The sequence below is a fragment of the Biomphalaria glabrata genome, chromosome 1, assembly GCF_947242115.1.
Source record: "Biomphalaria glabrata chromosome 1, xgBioGlab47.1, whole genome shotgun sequence".
Classification (NCBI taxonomy): domain Eukaryota; kingdom Metazoa; phylum Mollusca; class Gastropoda; family Planorbidae; genus Biomphalaria; species Biomphalaria glabrata.
In genome coordinates this window covers 46,859,537-46,879,341 of record NC_074711.1, presented here as the reverse complement: position 1 = coordinate 46,879,341, position 19,805 = coordinate 46,859,537, and the positions used below count along the sequence as shown (strand labels likewise).

General features: G+C 36.0%; 1 protein-coding gene across 1 annotated transcript in view; it reads left to right on the top strand.

The window, feature by feature from the left end:
* Nucleotides 1–19,805, top strand: part of LOC106064301 (guanine nucleotide-binding protein G(o) subunit alpha-like) — a 60,370-nt gene that overhangs the window by 16,439 nt on the left and 24,126 nt on the right. The window contains exons 2-7 of the mRNA XM_056040172.1: nt 6,012–6,173; nt 11,672–11,805; nt 12,655–12,839; nt 18,345–18,447; nt 18,906–19,074; nt 19,229–19,357. Of these exons, the coding sequence (XP_055896147.1) occupies nt 11,700–11,805; nt 12,655–12,839; nt 18,345–18,447; nt 18,906–19,074; nt 19,229–19,357 (692 nt within the window). The 5' untranslated portion in view covers nt 6,012–6,173; nt 11,672–11,699. The remainder of the gene's footprint in view (nt 1–6,011; nt 6,174–11,671; nt 11,806–12,654; nt 12,840–18,344; nt 18,448–18,905; nt 19,075–19,228; nt 19,358–19,805) is intronic.

Below are 19,805 nucleotides of genomic sequence, written 5' to 3'. Positions count from 1 at the left end.
TAGCGTAGTTTGTAATCTTTGACTCTCTAGATTTTGTGGTTCTGGTTGTTCTGAGATGTCATCTGGAAAGTCATAATTATTGTCAAATCTGTTTGCTTTCTCAGAAGACTTTCTGATATGTTTTCTGTTTCTTCTGTATACCTTATTTCCACTCTTGACATCATATGATCTAGGCTTAGAATGCTTCGAAACTACTGTTCCTGGTTTCCACTTAGAATTAAGTTGCATTCTGACTGCCGTTCGGTCTTGTAGTGGATTATGACTCTTAACTCCTTTCCTCTTATCATAATAATGTTTCTGAGACTGTTTTTCGGAGTCAAAGTGTTTCTTCACCACCTTGAGATCTGGTGTCTTAGGTGTGAGTATTTCCTCGCTCGAAGGTAACACATTTCTGGGTCGGCGTCTGTGACAAGTCAAAAACTCGCTGTCAGAGTCACTCAAATTTATCACAGCATTAATTATTATTATTCATTATTTATTTATTTTATTTTAATTATTTCCCCATCCTACCCCCAAATTCTTCACCCGCACCACCTTTTCCCCTCCAGGCTAGACTTAGTTGACCACATTGGAGATAGCTAGGCCACGTCTTTCGATTTATCTTCCCTTGACCGGGGCAAAGATACACACAGACTCTTTGATCTTATCGGCAGGATGTCTGACAGCCGCAGTGGACACCACCTTGTGTGGAATGCAAGTCACTCCTCCCCCCCCCTTCTTTTCTCCTACGTCTCTCTTTGATCTAGGAGATTTCTCGAGTCAAAGCGCCTTTCGACGTACCAATGTGCGACTCCCATCTCAAGTCTAATTCACCCACGTGTAAGATAATTCTAAGCCTAGGACATTTCCTGTTTCCGCCCACAATTTCCAGGCCTATATAAAGTAGATCCAAATCAAATCAGACCCTCTTATTTCTCTATCGCTGAGCAATCGAGTCTGGACTACTTCATTTATTCTTACTCCTAGAGGAATACCTGGTGGTAAGCCGAACTTAATCACAAGTTCCATCTTAATTACTTTTGTGCTATTTCCATTGGATATTATCATGTGTATTTTGCTTAGTTCATTTATATTTAATTAGTGCATTGTGTATTTCTCACTGGCGTAAGTAGAGAACATAAACATGTCCTATATATGTATTTATGAATTGCATTAATCTATTAATGCTGCGTTGCTCAATATTTTCATCCCTGTGGCTGTCATCTTCTACCAGATTAACGTTGCGTCTTTTTCTGCACATTTGAAACCAGTGGTTTTTCTTCTTGCAAAAATTGCATGTCTTTCCTATTGCTGGACGTTTTCCCTTTTCATGGTTCTTGCCACATTTACTACTTAATTTATCTGAGTTGTCTATAGACTTCTCCTTGAGTACATTGTGTGACTGTCTCTTGATAGCTAGAACTTCTTGGCCCCTAAACATTTTCACTTGGCTTTGCGACATCTCATAGTGTTGTCCAATTTCTAAAGCCTTGCTAAGGGTCAACTTCTGTCCCTGATCAAGTAGTCTTAACTGTACGTGTATGACTCCACTAATAATCAAATCAATAAGCATATTGTCTGGGTTGTCATACTCACAGTCCATAATGAGAAGCTTTAGGTCTTTAACAAAGTTATCAAAACTTTCTCCTTCTACCTGCTTTCTCTGATGTGCTCTAAATCTAGACACTCTTTTATTTTGTCTTGGCCTTATGTAGTCTTCTATTTTCTTTAATAGCTATTGCGGATCTCCCTCTTCACTATCAGTAATATTTAGAGTTTTGTAAACTTCACGGCCTTGTTGACCTATCCACATTCCCAGCCATCCGGCTTTTTGTTTACTATCGGCACCAGCTAACGGTCCTTTGAAACAAAAGCTCACCTGCTGTTGAAATCTTAAAAACTCTTGATACAGATCTATAGCATTCCAATTCAAGATTGGTTGCTCAAAATAAAAAGAAGCCATTATTAGATTAATAAAAACCTTTGTCTGGACAGCTTTTAAGTTTTACTCTGACACCATGTAGAATATTTGTATTACACAAATAACAAACTAGTGTTTAAGAGGGAAGACCATAGACATATTAGGAACTCCATTTATTACGTGAACACAAGCGGTGTTGAACTGACGCGCTAGTGTGCAAATGTACATATAATACTATTATGTTACATTTTCCATACATTGGGTTTTGTCAGTTTCTCATCATTTTGCAGAAAGCATGAAAAGATACTCATTCTTCAGCAGCTTCCCGTAAGTGCAGTCCAGACTTTTGTAGTTTCTTCTGAACTATATTAATTGGGCGCAGGAGCTTTGACCATAATTCCAGATAGGCAAAAAATTCTTAATTTTCCACTAACCCTAAATCTGTGCTAATATTATATGATATTACGTCATTGTTGGTTGTTTATGTTTTGTGCGAAGGCAAAAGGATTCAAAGCATACAAACGTGGGAAAGATCCATATCTCGCTATGCTTGAGTAGGCCTATATAAATACTCCGATAAGCGGACTGACGTATTCACCATCACAACTGCTGATGAGTAGAAGACTCAGGGACATCATTCCAACTGATCCGAAATTATTGAAACCATGGGTGGCTGAAAATGCAGAGACATTACTCAATGAACGACAGATGAAAAAGCAAAGTGAAATACGATGCAAAAGCAAGACTACCTAAAGATTATTCTGTCGGAGGAGAGTTCGTCCGTCAAACATGGCAGAAAGCAGTTGTCATAAAAAAAACATTCATCACCCAGATCTTACATCATAAAGACAAACGATGGAAAAACATACAGAAGAAATCAACGCTTTTTGAATAAGAGTTTCGATAAAGTTATCTCTGGGTACTATGATACCGATGAAGACAATGGACAACAAACTGTTGGAACAAACGAAACAGACAGACCAACGTCTAGAGAACTTGTTGTGCCGGTCAAGACAACCAGAAGTGGTCGAATTATTAAAGTTCCTAGTAGATATCAGTCTTAAAAACTTTAAAAGGAAGGATGTGATAATAACTTTAAAAGGAAGGATGTGCTAATATTATACGATATTGCGTCATTGTTTGTTGTTTATGTTTTGTGCAAAAGCAAAAGGATTTGACGGAAATAAAAAGAGAGTCTTCTATGTCTACTTTGATAATCACAGTCTCCGTTATAATAATCATTATTAGTAATTTATGTCTACAGTATGTTAATGTTAATATCTTTCTGTGACAACAGAACATATTCTGTGCACTCCTTCTAGTGTCCATTCTTTCAGTTGTTGATTCAAAAAGGTTCTCCAACAGTATGATTATTTTGTCGAGATGCAAGGAAACTGCCGACGTAGCTTCTTCTCTTGTATTACTCTTTTTTTTTTATTCCAGCTTCATCTTCTTTCAGTTTGGCCCATCTCTGGAGTTAATTTGGAAAAAACAGTTGAACAATTTATGTACAGTTCCAAAAAAAGTGACAATTGTTGGATCTATCTCAGCAGAATGAAAAGTTGCCAGATTGAGAGAGTGATTATCACAGGATAGAAATGTAGCTTTTGGATTTATGCCTAACAGACGTATCCGCACGCTAGACAGACGGCCACTCAGGGGCGGACTGGCTATATGGGCATTCGGGCAAATGCCCGGTGGGCCGGTACCAAATTGGTCCGGTAGGGCCAGTGAACGAAACGGACGGATGTCACTAAAAACTTGTATTAAATAGTCAAACGATTTTATAGTATTATTCTATAAAGGAAGCACTCAAAGCGTCGTGATTTACCGACTCTACAGTGTATACATATTAGGGCTACTAATCTAACACATTTTCCGAAATAATGTAAAAGCCCACAACCGCGCGCGTACACAGTGCTTCTTATAGACTTCATCCCTTATAGGGGCCTACACACTAAGGGATTTGCAAGCAACATGAGGCCGATATTTCCTATAAAGTTCACGTTGGTGTGACTATATTCGGATGAGCCTATAAAGGGACCAATCAGATCGCTCCCAGTCTTATAGATGGAATCTTCAGTCACATACGAATTGTTATTGTTATGGTTGAATTATCACATGATCTAGAGATGTCCTTCACAATTAGGCCTACACATTATTATCTTGAGCAGTGTAACAAAGTGGCCAAAAATTATTTAGAGTCAATATACAAAAAGAAGCACAAGCATAAAAAAGTTTAGAAAGCAAATATTACTGGAATCCTTTGAAAAAAAGTGAAATTATAAATATGGCTAATCAACAACAGTTGTTAAATGTTAAGCGTCTATGAATGAACAAAACATAACGTCATTTATTCCTGGAGATCAAGCCACGCTATCCAACGAAGAAACACTAATGTTAAAATAATGAAGATTTAGACTTAAACCGAAATACCAAGAGACTGCTAAAGTATTTGTTTTCCCACAAGGATATTAGATTCCCTTGAAACAAATGAACGTGATGCTCTGAGAGCAGGTAACAGTGTGTGTGTGTGGGTAGCCAACTCCAAGATGTAGATACAAGCTATTAAGAAAGCAGCAGATGGTCTTGTAAGCTTTGTGGACTAAAGAATTGAGGATGAAGAGTTGACATGGGTTTATCTTGTAGGCCTAATTATTCTGTCTTGTACGCAAGCCTAAGAGCTTATAAACGAAGTCACCGCATATTAAAGTCACTGCATATTAAAGTCACTGCATGTTAAAGATGTGTAAAGAATAGGCAGATAAGAATCATGACGCAAGCCACTTTAAAAGATCCAATTTCAAGTGTCATTTAGTAATACTAAATAGTTTTTAAAAAATCATAACATAAGTTGTTCGTATAGCTGCTAACCATGCAGGCTACCTACTATGAGAAATGCATTATGTTACGTAAGCTCAGTTTTCGTCACATTATGAAACTTTGCAGAATGATTTTGAGGATATGGGTTGTAATTCGGGGGGGCTGGATTGCAGAGACATGCCCGGGCCGATTTTGACACCCAGTCCGCCCCTGCGGCCACTCATTGTGGCTGCGTTATCATAGGTTTAACCTCTGCGGCACGCTGTTTTGTAGCCCCACTCTGGTCAACTCGGCATGGGGGAAGTTCCCATAAGAAGAATATCATTTTTTTAATTTCACAAATAAAACATATGCCATGATTGTGAAATTTCCTCTGACGAAAAGACATTTAGGTTTTTTAATTCATTTTCCCACCTTTGCAATTCACTCTTTTATCACTCTATAAAAACTTTTTTTTTTAAATTTAGAAAATCATGTGTCCATTGGATTGAGGAAAGATGAATAGAGGGGTAATAACTCGAGTGTGAAGTTTAATTCTGAAATTATAGAAGCCAAACCAGAATAATGGACTATTCTAGCATTATTAAAAATAACTATTGGATCTGTTATACCCGATTTTACTTGAAGGTTAATTAGCGTAACAAGATACCTGGAATTCGCAGTATATCATACAGTTTTATTCGTGGCAACAAAGAGAGAAATATTCTTAGTTCTTGCTGCAAGCACATGTTTGATCTCTTTTAAAAGGAAAATAAATCGGTAACAAATCTATTAAAGATTTGCGTTTTAAAATGTAAAACTAACTTTAAAAAAACCCAACTTTGATCTCTGTGGGAGTCAACGTACTGATAGACCTGGACCTAGAGTCTTTGGGATCAATTGAATCCATAAATGTTGAAAAAGTAGACTCCCGTTGACACTATTTGTCAATCAAATATATTAATTTATGTATTTACAAACTAATTTCGGACACCCAAATGGGGCCCCCCTAAAGTGGAGGCCCGGGGGGATCTTCAAATTCTCCTCCCATCCCCCCCCCCCTTAGCTACGCCACTGACCAGATGACGCATGGGTAGACCCTTCGTGGACTGCCTCTGAGTTTGTGTGAAAACATAACCTCGTTTGTACTATAGTTTTGTTGTTTTTGTTAGTTTGACTTACATGTTGATTATATTGCTACAACATTTGAATCTAATGACTTAGTTATATGACTATTAACTTGTGTGAAGTCTTCACTTTATGGTAAGGAAACTCTCACTTGTTGATGACATTTCATTTTCCCCGGTAGGGATCATCCAATGAAATGTATCTGTTTCGCGAGGCCCCACTTGATGTGAACATGGCTCCTGTCAACACTTGGTTAGGTGACCGCTCTCTCACGCTGCCCCTACTTACTCTATAAAACGTGTGCCGCAAGTCATTTATTTGACTAGACAAAAGAAATAGAGAGGTAAGTACAGATATTGTAAGGAGATAGACTTTCTCTTATTTACTTTTAGATATTCTCTTACTCTTATTTACTTTTAGATATTCTCTTACTAACTCTTGCTTGTTTCATGTTTTGGTTTGGTTTTAGGCCATGTCGTGCCTGCATTCCCTTAAGGACTGCTCTCTCTCTCTCTACATACCAAGGGCTAAATTCTATACAGTTTTGTCTGTACAGACAGATATTATAAGCAGTTCAGACTTTTGTCTTATTTACTCTTGCTTGTTGCTTCTTTTGTGTCCTGCTCGTGTGTCGAGATAAATAAGCTTTTAATATTTCAATTCAACATTATTTCAAATGTAAATTTAGTTAACTTTTCTTTGAATCTAGAGCTGTCTTAATTATGTTCTAAATCTTCTTTGATTATTGTGCGTATGTATAGGAAGGCCTATGTACTTATGTCACCCTAGTGTTGTAAAATTAGGGGAATTGCGCTATTGCTTTATCTGGTTGGTCTGTGGAGCCTCCGGACTGTTTGGATCGCGAAATACTAGAAAAGTCATAGAAGAACCAATATCATGACATTTTATATCTTAGTTCTGGTGCAACGGCTAATTTTTTGTTTCCTTTCTAAAAGGAAAAACATAATTTTTAAATAAAAATATGTGTAGACGCATAATCTGGGCTGCAAGCTCCTCCACTTGTTTAGAAAGCGCATCTAGCTGGCCTTCAATCTTGATCTCACTGCATGTGAAGTTGACTTGCGGTGCGACATCTTCGTCCTGTGCCCACCTTGTCTCTTATCAACAGAAATGTAGATTCTGGCCGTTCAAGCAGCCTTTCCAACAGGTCTCTCCTTAGGGCCCTGTCACAGAGGTTTTCCAGAAATTGGTCCCTAAGGAGTGTCTCGATGAAGGAAGTTACAGATAGAGCTCTCTGTCTGTCAGTGAGCGCTCCAAATACCTGAAGGAAACAGTGTGAGCAAGTGCGCACCCTGGTGCTGGCTTATTCTTGACCAGCTGCCCAATGAGGCAGTTGATGCTCCGCCTCTCTCTCCATAAATGGAGCGTAGAACCTGTACCATTGCTTCCGGACATGCCCTTGTCGTCTGAGGGTGACACCTGAGTTCGGCCTTCACTGCCCAACCAATTGTGCAAAGATACTTTATTTACATGAAACCAAAAATAAATTAATTAAAATAGATGTAGGCTACACTACTTGACTAAACCCAATCAACTAATCAAAAACTCTCTAGATCTATGCTACTACCATAATCGACACTAACAAACCAACTATCTAAATTACATCGACTTGCTACTCTAAACCTACCAACAATAACTCGTCTAGATCTACGCCCAAATGAAACCGTAATACCAAAATACTAAAACACTGTAATACCAAAATACTAAAACACTGTAATACCAAAATACTAAAACACTGTAATACCAAAATACTAAAACACGCTTTACTATTCACTAAGAGCTAAGGCAGCAGTTGCAGCAGCAGTTAAAGCAGTAACAATAGCCTGCAACATATAAATATACAAAAACTATAAATGCAAAAACTAAAATAACATCATATATTGAATATTCCTACTAGATCTACATCTAAATATAAAACATTTATACAGTTGAATGAAAAAATAAAATATTTCTATAACTTACAGGCCGTCCCAGGTACAGAAATATTTAAAAATAATTGCACCCAGATCACCAAGATCGTCAACTGTCACACAGACAGAAATACTGTACTGACTGTACACTTCAACTGTTTTAGAAACAACATGGGATCTATAGATCTAGATCAGGGGTGGGCAAATTACGGCGTGCGGGCCACATGCGGCCCGCCAGAGTGTTTTATGCGGCCCGCGAACACCTACAGAATTCAGGTGTGCCCACAGATTAAACATACATATAATAAAGGGAAAAAAACATCTTCTTATCTCTTTTGACGAAGAGCCTAAAAAACATTGTCTCTGCATTCATTCTAAAAAGTTTAAAATAAATGAAGATTATGCTTGTTTGCAAATTTCAAACCATTTAGTCAAAGACATTAACTCAAGTCAGTATTTATTCAATGCTATGAAGAACTGGGTTGAAAGTGTTGGGTTGGCTTGGAACAAGATGGCAAGTGTAACAACTAATGGAGCCCGTGCTTTGAATGAGTAAAGCGTTTTTTTTTTAATAAATTAAAGAACAATATCCCAACTATTAACTCTACATAAGAAAGTTTGCACAAAACTGCATTGAATGACAAAGTAGACTACTTGAAGGTGTGAAAACAAAACATTCAGATGTTCGGTACCATAGTAGTGTCCCCTGGGTCAGCATGGGCAAGGTATTGAGAAGATTATGGGATCTCAAGAAAGAAATTATTATGTTCTTTGAGGAACATCGACTGTAACTTTGTTACTAATATTTCTAATGAGTAGTGGAAGACGGACTTCATGTTTTTCATTGTAATCATATCAATGGGTTGATTACTAATGAAATGTATGTATATCTTTCCAAACAGAACTTTTTCCATTTCTCCAGGCAAGCAAATGAAAACGGTTTAATCATTTTCCTTTGCTGAAAAGTTTCTAGTAAAATGGTTGAAAAGTACAAGACTTGTTGAATTTGCAATGCAAATTTTAAGACATCAAGATCTTGAAACCAGTTTTCACTATCCTCACTTCACCATTTAGTGCAGAAGCTTATTCAGCTCCAGACGAAATACCTTCAAGCAAATTAAAACCTTCCATGGGCGTTTTATGGTGCCAGAAGCTGTATTTCCACACTTAAAAAAAAAACTTGATGCTAAATGTTTACATTATTTGTTGGTCCCACATAAATCGTGAACAAGCCTTTGTGTTTGAAAAAAAAAATAAGTGTAAGACTAACTCGATGCTGGCAGACTGTAATTTGACAGCAGTCACAAGGATAACAACTAGTTAGCTAGTTCTACCACACTTCCAGAACATTATGCACGAGTGTAAAATTAAATATTTTACATTATGTACAACAGCACAACCGAATTGTTGTGATAAATTGTTGTGATGTAAAAGGGCAATAACAAAATTAAAAAAAAAAATTCGTAAAATTAGTTTCAGAAATCGCTAAATCTTGTTGTAATTCTTCAATTGGTAGTGTAAAAAAAGATGCAAATGTACAGTATACATGTATATTTTCTAAGTTGTAAATACATATTATAGGCCTATTTGTATGCAGCCCCCATTCCTAAAAATCTTTTAATGCGGCCCTCGATAGAAAAAGGTTGCCCCATCCCTGATCTAGATCTACTGCCCGCCAATAACCCATACAACTATAGGCGGAAGTAGAAATGCTAATTCTGGCACTAGCCTATAGAAAATAGAAAAGATTTTCCATTAAAATACACCAATTTTATATATGTGTGTCTGTGTACAGAGGCGAACTGGCTATACTAGCAACCTGGCTAAAGCCAGGTGGGTCAGTGCCTTAATGTGTCAGCGGGGATGCCAAATGGGCCACTCTAAATGTAAGTGGACTTAAACATTAGGAAGTGTTTCTTGATGTTATGATGTTGTTATGTTTACAGCAGTCTGTAGATCCACTGTTACCAAAATTCTCTCAAAGATGGATTGTCCTGTCTAATGTGCATTATATAATTGGGCTGGTCAGTTCACCGCAAGATCCCAGGAGTTCTCAGCTACGAAGTCATTGACAAATCACAATTATTATTTAAACAGTTAAAGGTAAAGAGAAAAAAAGAGATGAAAGCAAAAAAATTGCTGGAATCCTCTGCCAAAAGATGCAGTCAAATAACTGATTCCCTCACCAGTTTGGCACAAACACTTCAGGAACGTTTCTGAATCTCATGAGAACTTTCCCGAAGGAAATTCACAGCTTCATTGACTCCTGTAGATCATGCCACGTTAGACGACATAGAAACACTAACTCATAGCCACAAAGATGTTAACTTAAATTCCTGGATAGGGGTCTATATATGTGCGCCTTAAACTTCGGGTGTCTTTGAACAAATTAATGTCTCTAAATGCGATCACCAAACAGTAGTGTCTTGTAACAATATGTGATGTTGAATTACCCGAGTAACAATTGACGTAACCAATGGAATAGAAATAGGACACTATAGGAATATAAGGACGATGGCTATGGGGAAATGGTTTTATGGAGATGATAGCAAAGATTGTTGTCTTGGAATAAATTTCCCAGTTGGTATTAATGAATTGAAGGTACAATTTATTAATGGGAGGGCAATTTGAACTAATCAACTAGGCTTTTGAGTTACTTCGAACACTGTAATATTTGTAAGTAACTTGTGAACTAAGATTTCTGCTTGTCAAGAAAAGGCTGAAGACCATCATGCCACAAGAACATTTGCAGGATTCATGTTGGTGATAAAAACATTCAAAAAGAAATTGTTATGGACACAAGCATTAACGATAAGTCAGCGAGTAGTTTGTTACTATTGCGACTGCAGTGGATATCTGTATCTGTTGCCAGAATGGTTCATGTTTCTTACCAATGTTTGCTTTGTTTGACCTGCTTGGGTTGTTAGCTGCTACCCACGGAACGGGAGGTGGGGACCATCGAAACGACACTCTAGAGCGCATGACACACGAATAGGCAGCCATCAAGTGTTAGGCTTTACTCTTTTAGTTAGATCAAAAAAATGGAATCAACTAATTACTATTGCGACTGCAGTGTATATTTTTTTTTTTTACAAATTGTGAGTTTTTTTGGCCTTATAGTCTATTTATATGTAGAAATACAATATGCACTTGAAACCCATCTTTACATACATGCGTTCAGTTTTAAGTTATGGGCCACATCATATGGAAATGTCTGGGCCGATTTTGACACCCAATCCGTCCCTGTATGTCAATGTATTCACTCTAGTTTCTAAACACAGGGAAGACTATACTCATTAGGGAGGGGATTACTTTGTATATTTGTGTATATTTTGTATATTTTTAAAACATTGATGCTAAAGTTTTTTTTTCTTCTCGTTTCTAAAATAATGTTATAAAATATTTGTATTACTAAATTACATGTTTTCATACAAGTTACTAATATTTTTTAAAGACAATGTCTATTTTAGTTTTAAAAGAGAAAGAATGCATTTAGTGCCTAGGCCTATATAAGTAAAATCTATTTTCAATCAACATTTTAAAATATCAATACTATATAAGTGGAGTGCAATCTTATAATATAGAGGGAACATACAGTATCATTACAAAGGGAAAGGCTTCTTCTTTGATACCTTAAGTGTTAACAATGTAATAATAATAATACTATTAATTAATTAATATATCTCCGTACTATGTGGTATCATGTCATATGTTGGCCTAGAATTCAATAATATTGGTTTCACTTTCGGCACAAATAAAGGCGGAGAAAGAGTTGTAGTGGAGTCGATAGTTTGTAGTTCATAGCGTCTGATATTTATGCTGAAAGTATTGAATCCTGCCTTTTTACCTGCCTGAGTGGATAACTTCGGGGGCCGATTCTGTTTATGTTTTCAAACAAACTATCTTTCAGTAATTACATTAACATTCAAACTTCCAATATGAATAAAAGTGGACGGTCAGCAATAGCTCGCAGTAAAAGTATTGACCAACTACTGGACGAAGACCGAGAGAAAAGAGAACGAGAAATCCAAATTCTAATATTAGGTCAGTTAAAATTTAGTTATTTGTGTTGTTTAGTTTATTTAGTGATATACACTTCTACGTCACAGAAACATTCACTTTCATAGGTGATATACTCTTCTACGTCACAGAAACATTCACTTTCATAGGTGATATACACTTCTAAGTCACAGAAACATTCACTTTCATAGGTGATATACACTTCTCACAGAAACATTCACTTTCATAGGTGATATACACTTCTACGTCACAGAAACATTCACTTTCATAGGTGATATACACTTCTAAGTCACAGAAACATTCCCATCATAGGTGATATACACTTCTACGTCACAGAAACATTCACTTTCATAGGTGATATACACGTCTACTTCACAGAAACATTCACTTTCATAGGTGATATACACTTCTAAGTCACAGAAACATTCACATCATAGGTGATATACACTTCTAAGTCACAGAAACATTCACTTTCATTGGTGATATAATCTTCTACTTCACAGAAACATTCACTTTCATAGGTGATATACACTTCTACTTCACAGAAACATTCACTTTCATAGGTGATATACACAGAAACATTCACATCATAGGTGATATACACTTCTAAGTCACAGAAACATTCACTTTCATAGGTGATATACACTTCTAAGTCACAGAAACATTCACATCATAGGTGATATACACTTCTAAGTCACAGAAACATTCACTTTCATAGGTGATATACACAGAAACATTCACATCATAGGTGATATACACGTCTAAGTCACAGAAACATTCACATCATAGGTGATATACACTTCTACGTCACAGAAACATTCACTTTCATAAGTGAAATACACTTCTTAGTCACAGAATCCTTCTCTTTCATAGGGGCCCCTGCAACAGGTAAAAGTACCTTCATCAAACAGTTCAGACTTCACTATGGCGATAGATTTCCTCAGAGTGAACGGCGGACTTTCCACGACCAGATCCATCAAAATGTTGCATTTTCTTTGGTCCATTTGATGGATCATATGGAGCGTCTGGGACTCAAGTTTCATGGGCCATCTGTTCAGGTGACTATGTCTACATTTTGTTACAACTGTTACAATGGCTTTGAACAAGTTTTACAGATTACATAATGTTAGGATAAAAAAACATTTATGAACAGCCAAGAGTAATATTACAATAATACAAAATAAAAGGACAATAAAAATGTAGAAATGTGCTTAACATATTATTTTAGACTTGCTTCTTGTATTTTAAGTTTACCCCTCCCCCAAAGATTTGCAGATCTGTCGCAGCTTTTTATTGCTAAGCTTTGTCTGTCACAGCAAGTGGCGCCCGCAGGATATTTTGTAGGGGGTACAAGTTGCCGCCTATGACTCAAAGTCGTAGCTTCAACTTTCTTGTTACGGAGAATATTAGAGAAAAGAGCTGGTCCCTATGCGATATCAAGTAGCTTACACTGTAAATACCTGTACATGTGAACAAACTGTACACGTTGTTAGGTTTATCTCTTCGGTCGATCAAACAAAACTGTCCACGTTGTTAGGTTTATCTCTTCGGTCGATCAAACAAAACTGCAAACGTTGACAGCCTGTGGCTGCGTAAAACTGTCAGTAACTTAACTAATAAATAGCTTCTCGTCGCGATGGAAAAAACTGGCGATGAAAGCTTATCTTGTACAGTGCTGAATCTTCTTAACGTTGCAGCTCTTGCATCATTTTTGGATGAAGACAAAACAAGTTGAACAGTGCATTATTATTGCTGGAAAAGCAAGATGCAAATGAAAAAAGAAAACCATCAAAATACGTAATGTTAAGCCGTATTCTGTAAAAACTCCAAAAATCCAAATTTGTTGTTTTGCTTGGTGTGTCTGACCGACTCTGTCGACTGCTAATTCTCCGCAGCACGAACTTAATACCATGTTTGTCTGCCACTGTCAGCAGTCTCATCTTACTCAGCAGTCTCCATCCCTGAAGTGTCCTCAGCATGGCAAAGTTGTTTTTTTTTATCATGCCAATGAGACTCTGCTGATGTAAAGCGACCACTATGTTAAGTTGGACAGATTGCAACATCGTGGAAATTAAAGAACAGGTGAATAATTTACGACAAATCAGAAACATGAGAAGCAGGCACTGTGTACATGGGCAGTTCGTCTGGCTTCAGCCAGTATTTTAAGATCTGCCAAACAGTCAAAGATCAAAGTCAAAGACGTAGGCCTATTTCTCAGTCCATTGTGTCTCACACAAAAGAGATTAATTCACTACCAACGATCTCGCTTGGGACTGTACGTAAGAAATAGATCGCCTTCTTTATGACATCAGCCACATCACGTACATCTGAAACATCATTCAGTTCATCTCAGTGCCTGAGATGTCTACAGTTTCATCAACAAAATACCCATCAAATGCAGTTAATTCATGATGCTGCTGCTTGCAGCTGCCATTGATACAAATCTATGTTTTGACTCGGACTCTCTAATATCCTCTACCATCGTATGTTGGTGGTCGTGTTTAATCTGCTATTTTATAGAGCGCTACCAATGACCGCAACTTAGCAAGACTCTTGTTGAAAGAAACTTTCAGATTTATCACATCGAAAGACAGCTGGCAAGGATTTCTCCTCCAAGAAAAAAAATCAAACAACATTTATCATATTGTAGGTTCCAACTAAATATAATAACTATAACTATCTACAAATGAAAACAAAACGTCACGACTAACGTGCTTTTAGAATATTTCACATACTTTATAGTGACAAGAATTGCAATCCTAAAATAAAGCGTACATGGTTGGACATCAACTCCATAGTAGCCTATACGAGTTTATTACAATAATGGCTCATCAGTGGAAGCACTACTTGTTAATTGCTACTTAGAAGGGGTTAATTGATTTTTAGGTGTAAAGAATCGGCTAAAATTTGGCTACTCGGAATTTATAAGGGTGCATGTACATGGTCGGCCATGAGATTTTAAGAAGACTAGGCTAGTCTACTACAATACTACCTTATCTTTACAACTGTACTTCAGGGGAAGCACTACTTGTTCAGTTGCTACTTAGAAGTTCATTGATTTGAGGGTGAAAAATTAAATAGAACTTGGCTACCCAGTATCCAAAGTATACATTTGCACCATCTTGTACCTCCACCCTTTTAATACTCAACTTTGTCTGTCCACCTCCTTTTAATACTTAACTTTGTCTGTCCACCTCCTTTTAATACTTAACTTTGTCTGTCCACCTCCTTTTAATACTCAACTTTGTCTGTCCACCTCCTTTTAATACTCAATTTTGTCTGTCCTCAACCTTTTAATACTAAACTTTGTCTGTCCACCTCCTTTTAATACTAAACTTTGTCTGTCCACAACCTTTTAATACTAAACTTTGTCTGTCCACAACCTTTTAATACTCAACTTTGTCTGTCCACCTCCTTTTAATACTCAACTTTGTCTGTCCACAACCTTTAAATACTCAACTTTGTCTGTCCTAGCATTTTATTGATAAACTTCCACATAATTGAATTCTTTAATTAGCTCTTCTCAAAATCACATCACTTGATTTGGAAACATCTTATGTCAGATTAATCCTGTTCCTGTTAGACATTTTGTAGGTTAGTTGCATAAAATACTGCCTGCGCTATTTTCAAAGTGTTGATTGGCTTGCGCAGGCAAAATATCAGCAGTAGATTTGGCAACATATGCAGGTTGTTATTGGGTTAGCATGTTGACATCAAATACTGCACTCATCCTTAATATTCGCAATCAAAGAAAACGGCCTACCTTGTATATTAGACTAAGGGATTCTGGTGATGTCATAGATGGACAATACTCACGCCTTATACAAAGAAGCAAACAAAGTGAACTGGTCGAATTGTCCGTAGACTTCAAAATGTACTCAGTCACCTCAATTATCTCTCATCTCCCGTTCAAGCAGTACATTGAAATCTTCAACCAGTAGGTAAACTGAAATCTTCAACCAGTAGTCTACATTGAAATCTTTAACCAGTAGTCTATATTGAAATCTTCAACCAGTAGTCTATATTGAAATCTTCAACCAGTAGGTAAACTGAAATCTTCAACCAGTAGTCTATATTGAAATCTTCAACCAGTAGTCTATATTGAAATCTTCAACCAGTAGTCTATATTGAAATCTTTAACCAGTAGTCTACATTGAAATCTTCAACCAGTAGTCTATATTGAAATGTTCAACCAGTAGGTAAATTGAAATCTTCAACCAGTAGGTAAATTGAAATCTTCAACCAGTAGTCTATATTGAAATCTTCAACCAGTAGTCTATATTGAAATGTTCCAACAGTAGGTAAATTGAAATCGTCAACCAGTAGTCTATATTGAAATGTTCAACCAGTAGATAAATTGAAACCTTTAACCAGTAGTCTATATTGAAATGTTCAACCAGTAGGTAAATTGAAATCTTCAACCAGTAGTCTATGTTGAAATGTTCAACCAGTAGATAAATTGAAATGTTCAACCAGTAGATAAATTGAAATCTTCAACCAGTAGTCTATATTGAAAGGTTCAACAAGTAGGTAGATTGAAATCTTCAACCAGTAGTCTATATTGAAATGTTCAACCAGTAGGTAAATTGAAATCTTCAACCAGTAGTCTATATTGAAATGTTCAACCAGTAGGTAAATTGAAATCTTCAACCAGTAGTCTATATTGAAATGTTCAACCAGTAGGTAGATTGAAATCTTCAACCAGTAGTCTATATTGAAATGTTCAACCAGTAGGTAAATTGAAATCTTCAACCAGTAGTCTATATTGAAATGCTCAACCAGTAGGTAAATTGAAATCTTCAACCAGTAGTCTATATTGAAAGGTTCAACCAGTAGGTAAATTGAAATCTTCAACCAGTAGTCTATATTGAAATGTTCAACCAGTAGGTAAATTGAAATCTTCAACCAGTAGTCTATATTGAAATGTTCAAACACTAGGTAAATTGAAATCTTTAACCAGTAGTCTATATTGAAATCTTCAACCAGTAGTCTACATTGAAATCTTCAACCAGTAGGTAAATTGAAATCTTCAACCAGTAGGTAAATTGAAATCTTCAACCAGTAGGTAAATTGAAATCTTCAACCAGTAGTCTATATTGAAATGTTCAACCAGTAGGTAAATTGAAATCTTCAACCAGTAGTCTATATTGAAATGTTCAACCAGTAGGTAAATTGAAATCTTCAACCAGTAGTCTATATTGAAATGTTCAACCAGTAGGTAAATTGAAATTTTCAACCAGTAGTCTATATTGAAATGTTCAAACAGTAGGTAAATTGAAATCTTCAACCAGTAGTCTATATTGAAATCTTCAACCAGTAGGTAAATTGAAATCTTCAACCAGTAGGTAAATTGAAATCTTCAACCAGTAGGTAAATTGAAATCTTCAACCAGTAGTCTATATTGAAATGTTCAACCAGTAGGTAAATTGAAATCTTCAACCAGTAGTCTATATTGAAATGTTCAACCAGTAGGTAAATTGAAATCTTCAACCAGTAGTCTATATTGAAATGTTCAACCAGTAGGTAAATTGAAATCTTCAACCAGTAGTCTATATTGAAATGTTCAACTAGTAGGTAAATTGAAATCTTCAACCAGTAGTCTATATTGAAATGTTCAAACAGTAGGTGAATTGAAATCTTCAACCAGTAGTCTACATTGAAATCTTTAACCAGTAGGTAAATTGAAATCTTCAACCAGTAGGTAAATTGAAATCTTCAACCAGTAGTCTATATTGAAATGTTCAAACAGTAGGTAAATTGAAATCTTCAACCAGTAGGTAAATTGAAATCTTCAACTAGTAGTCTATATTGAAATGTTCAAACAGTAGGTAAATTGAAATCTTCAACAAGTAGGTAAATTGAAATCTTCAACCAGTAGGTAAATTGAAATCTTCAACCAGTAGGTAGATTGAAATCTTCAACCAGTAGGTAAATTGAAATCTTCAACCAGTAGTCTACATTGAAATCTTCAACCAGTAGTCTATATTGAAATGTTCTACCAGTAGGTAAATTGAAATCTTCAACCAGTAGTCTACATTGAAATGTTCAAACAGTAGGTAAATTGAAACCTTCAACCAGTAGGTAAATTGAAATCTTCAACCAGTAGGTAAATTGAAATCTTCAACCAGTAGGTAAATTGAAATCTTCAACCAGTAGTCTATATTTAAAGGTTCAACCAGTAGGTAAATTGAAATCTTCAACCAGTAGTCTATATTGAAAGGTTCAACCAGTAGGTAGATTGAAATCTTCAACCAGTAGTCTATATTGAAAGGTTCAACCAGTAGGTAAATTGAAATCTTCAACCAGTAATCTACATTGAAATGTTCAAACAGTTGTCTACATTCAAATTTTTGGCCTGAATAATCTTTTTCACAATGACCAGCCCCACTGGCTGCCTGGTTGTCTATTATGTCGTTCGATGTTCCCTGGTACGAACCCTGCCCGCCTCGATATCTCGCCCTCCTGTGAAAGATTAGAACTAGGATGTAATTATCTTCAGTTCCGAATGAATATGTTTCACACTTTTTAATGGATTTATATTATTTTTTATTTCTTAATCACAGAAACTTGCCGAAGATTTTCGCAAAAAACATCCGAGAATTTCTCTTACAAAACTTACAAAGAAATTTAAAGAAGAAAATGAAAAGGCAGAGGTTATGTGTCCAGGTATCTAAGTGTGTGTGTTTTTTAAATCAGTTTTTCAATATTAGTTTTGGATTAAGTTTAAAGTTAAAAAAATATTTTGCAGAATAATATTCACAATTTTTGGCGGGTCATATGTCAATCTATAGGTCATTACAAGACCTTTATTCTAGTCACACTTTCTGAGTGGAACTTTCTAGCTGGCTGGGTGGGCGGCAGTCTCGAACACTACATGATGACACGGTTTTCCTAGAGATTGAACAGTGGATGTATATCGTTTGGGAACAGAATCACTCACTCATTGACCATACTAAAAAAAAAAACTCTAGTTTGACTGGTATACATTTTTCAAACAAAAATATGTTTACAAAATTAACTAGATTCACTTTGCTTGTAAAATTTTGCATATAGACCTACTGGTATTTTTGCTCGGTATTTGATTAGAATTCGTTGCTAATAATGTACTTCATTTTTGTCTGAAGTCACCACTAGAGCGGAGCTTACCAAAAGACTATCTTCCCTAGATGTTTATCAACCAGAAGTGCCCAACATTGATGACATGCACACCTTGTGGGCGGACACTGCCATGCAGATTGGCTTTGAGAAGAGACATACATTTGAAACGGATAAATTAACCTTCAGTTCAGAATAGTACGTACATCTAAGTGTACTCATTGTTAGATAGACATTTATTAATGGCCTACTTTGAAATGTGACGTGTTAGATAGACATTTATGAATGGCCTACTTTGAAATGTGACGCTATTATCTTCAATGCGTGATACTGTCTTACCTTTTGTTTTTAGTTTCCTAAACCACATTGGCAGAATTTGTCATCCAAACTACCTGGCAAGTGTTCAAGACATTCTACTCATCCGCTGGCCAAGTCTCGGCGTTCAGGAACATCAGTTTATCATTGATAACTTTCTATATAGGTCAGTTATGTCATACATACAATATTTTATGATACATTTTTTCACCTTAATAAACTAACGGAACACATAAAGCTCTTATTAATAAAAGTTTAGTGAAAATCTGATAGGTGTAACCAATACTTTTGATCATCCGAAAGTGAATCTTTAAAAAGAAATTGCTTCCCAAAGAATTCACATATTTCAGAGATTTCAAGGAAGGTGAAAAATGGAGTTTGTTTTATACATAGATTTAGAGGCCCTCGAAATGGATAAAAAAAAAACTTTATTAGTTTTGTTAGTTTTATTAGTTTTCACATTTAAATCTCAAAGACTAGAAAAGATCTTAAAATTTGATATTTTGCAAAGTTCTGATATTCATGCGGGCTATTTTATTTTGTTCTATAGGCCATCATATATATATATATATATATATATATATATATATATATATATATATATATATATATAT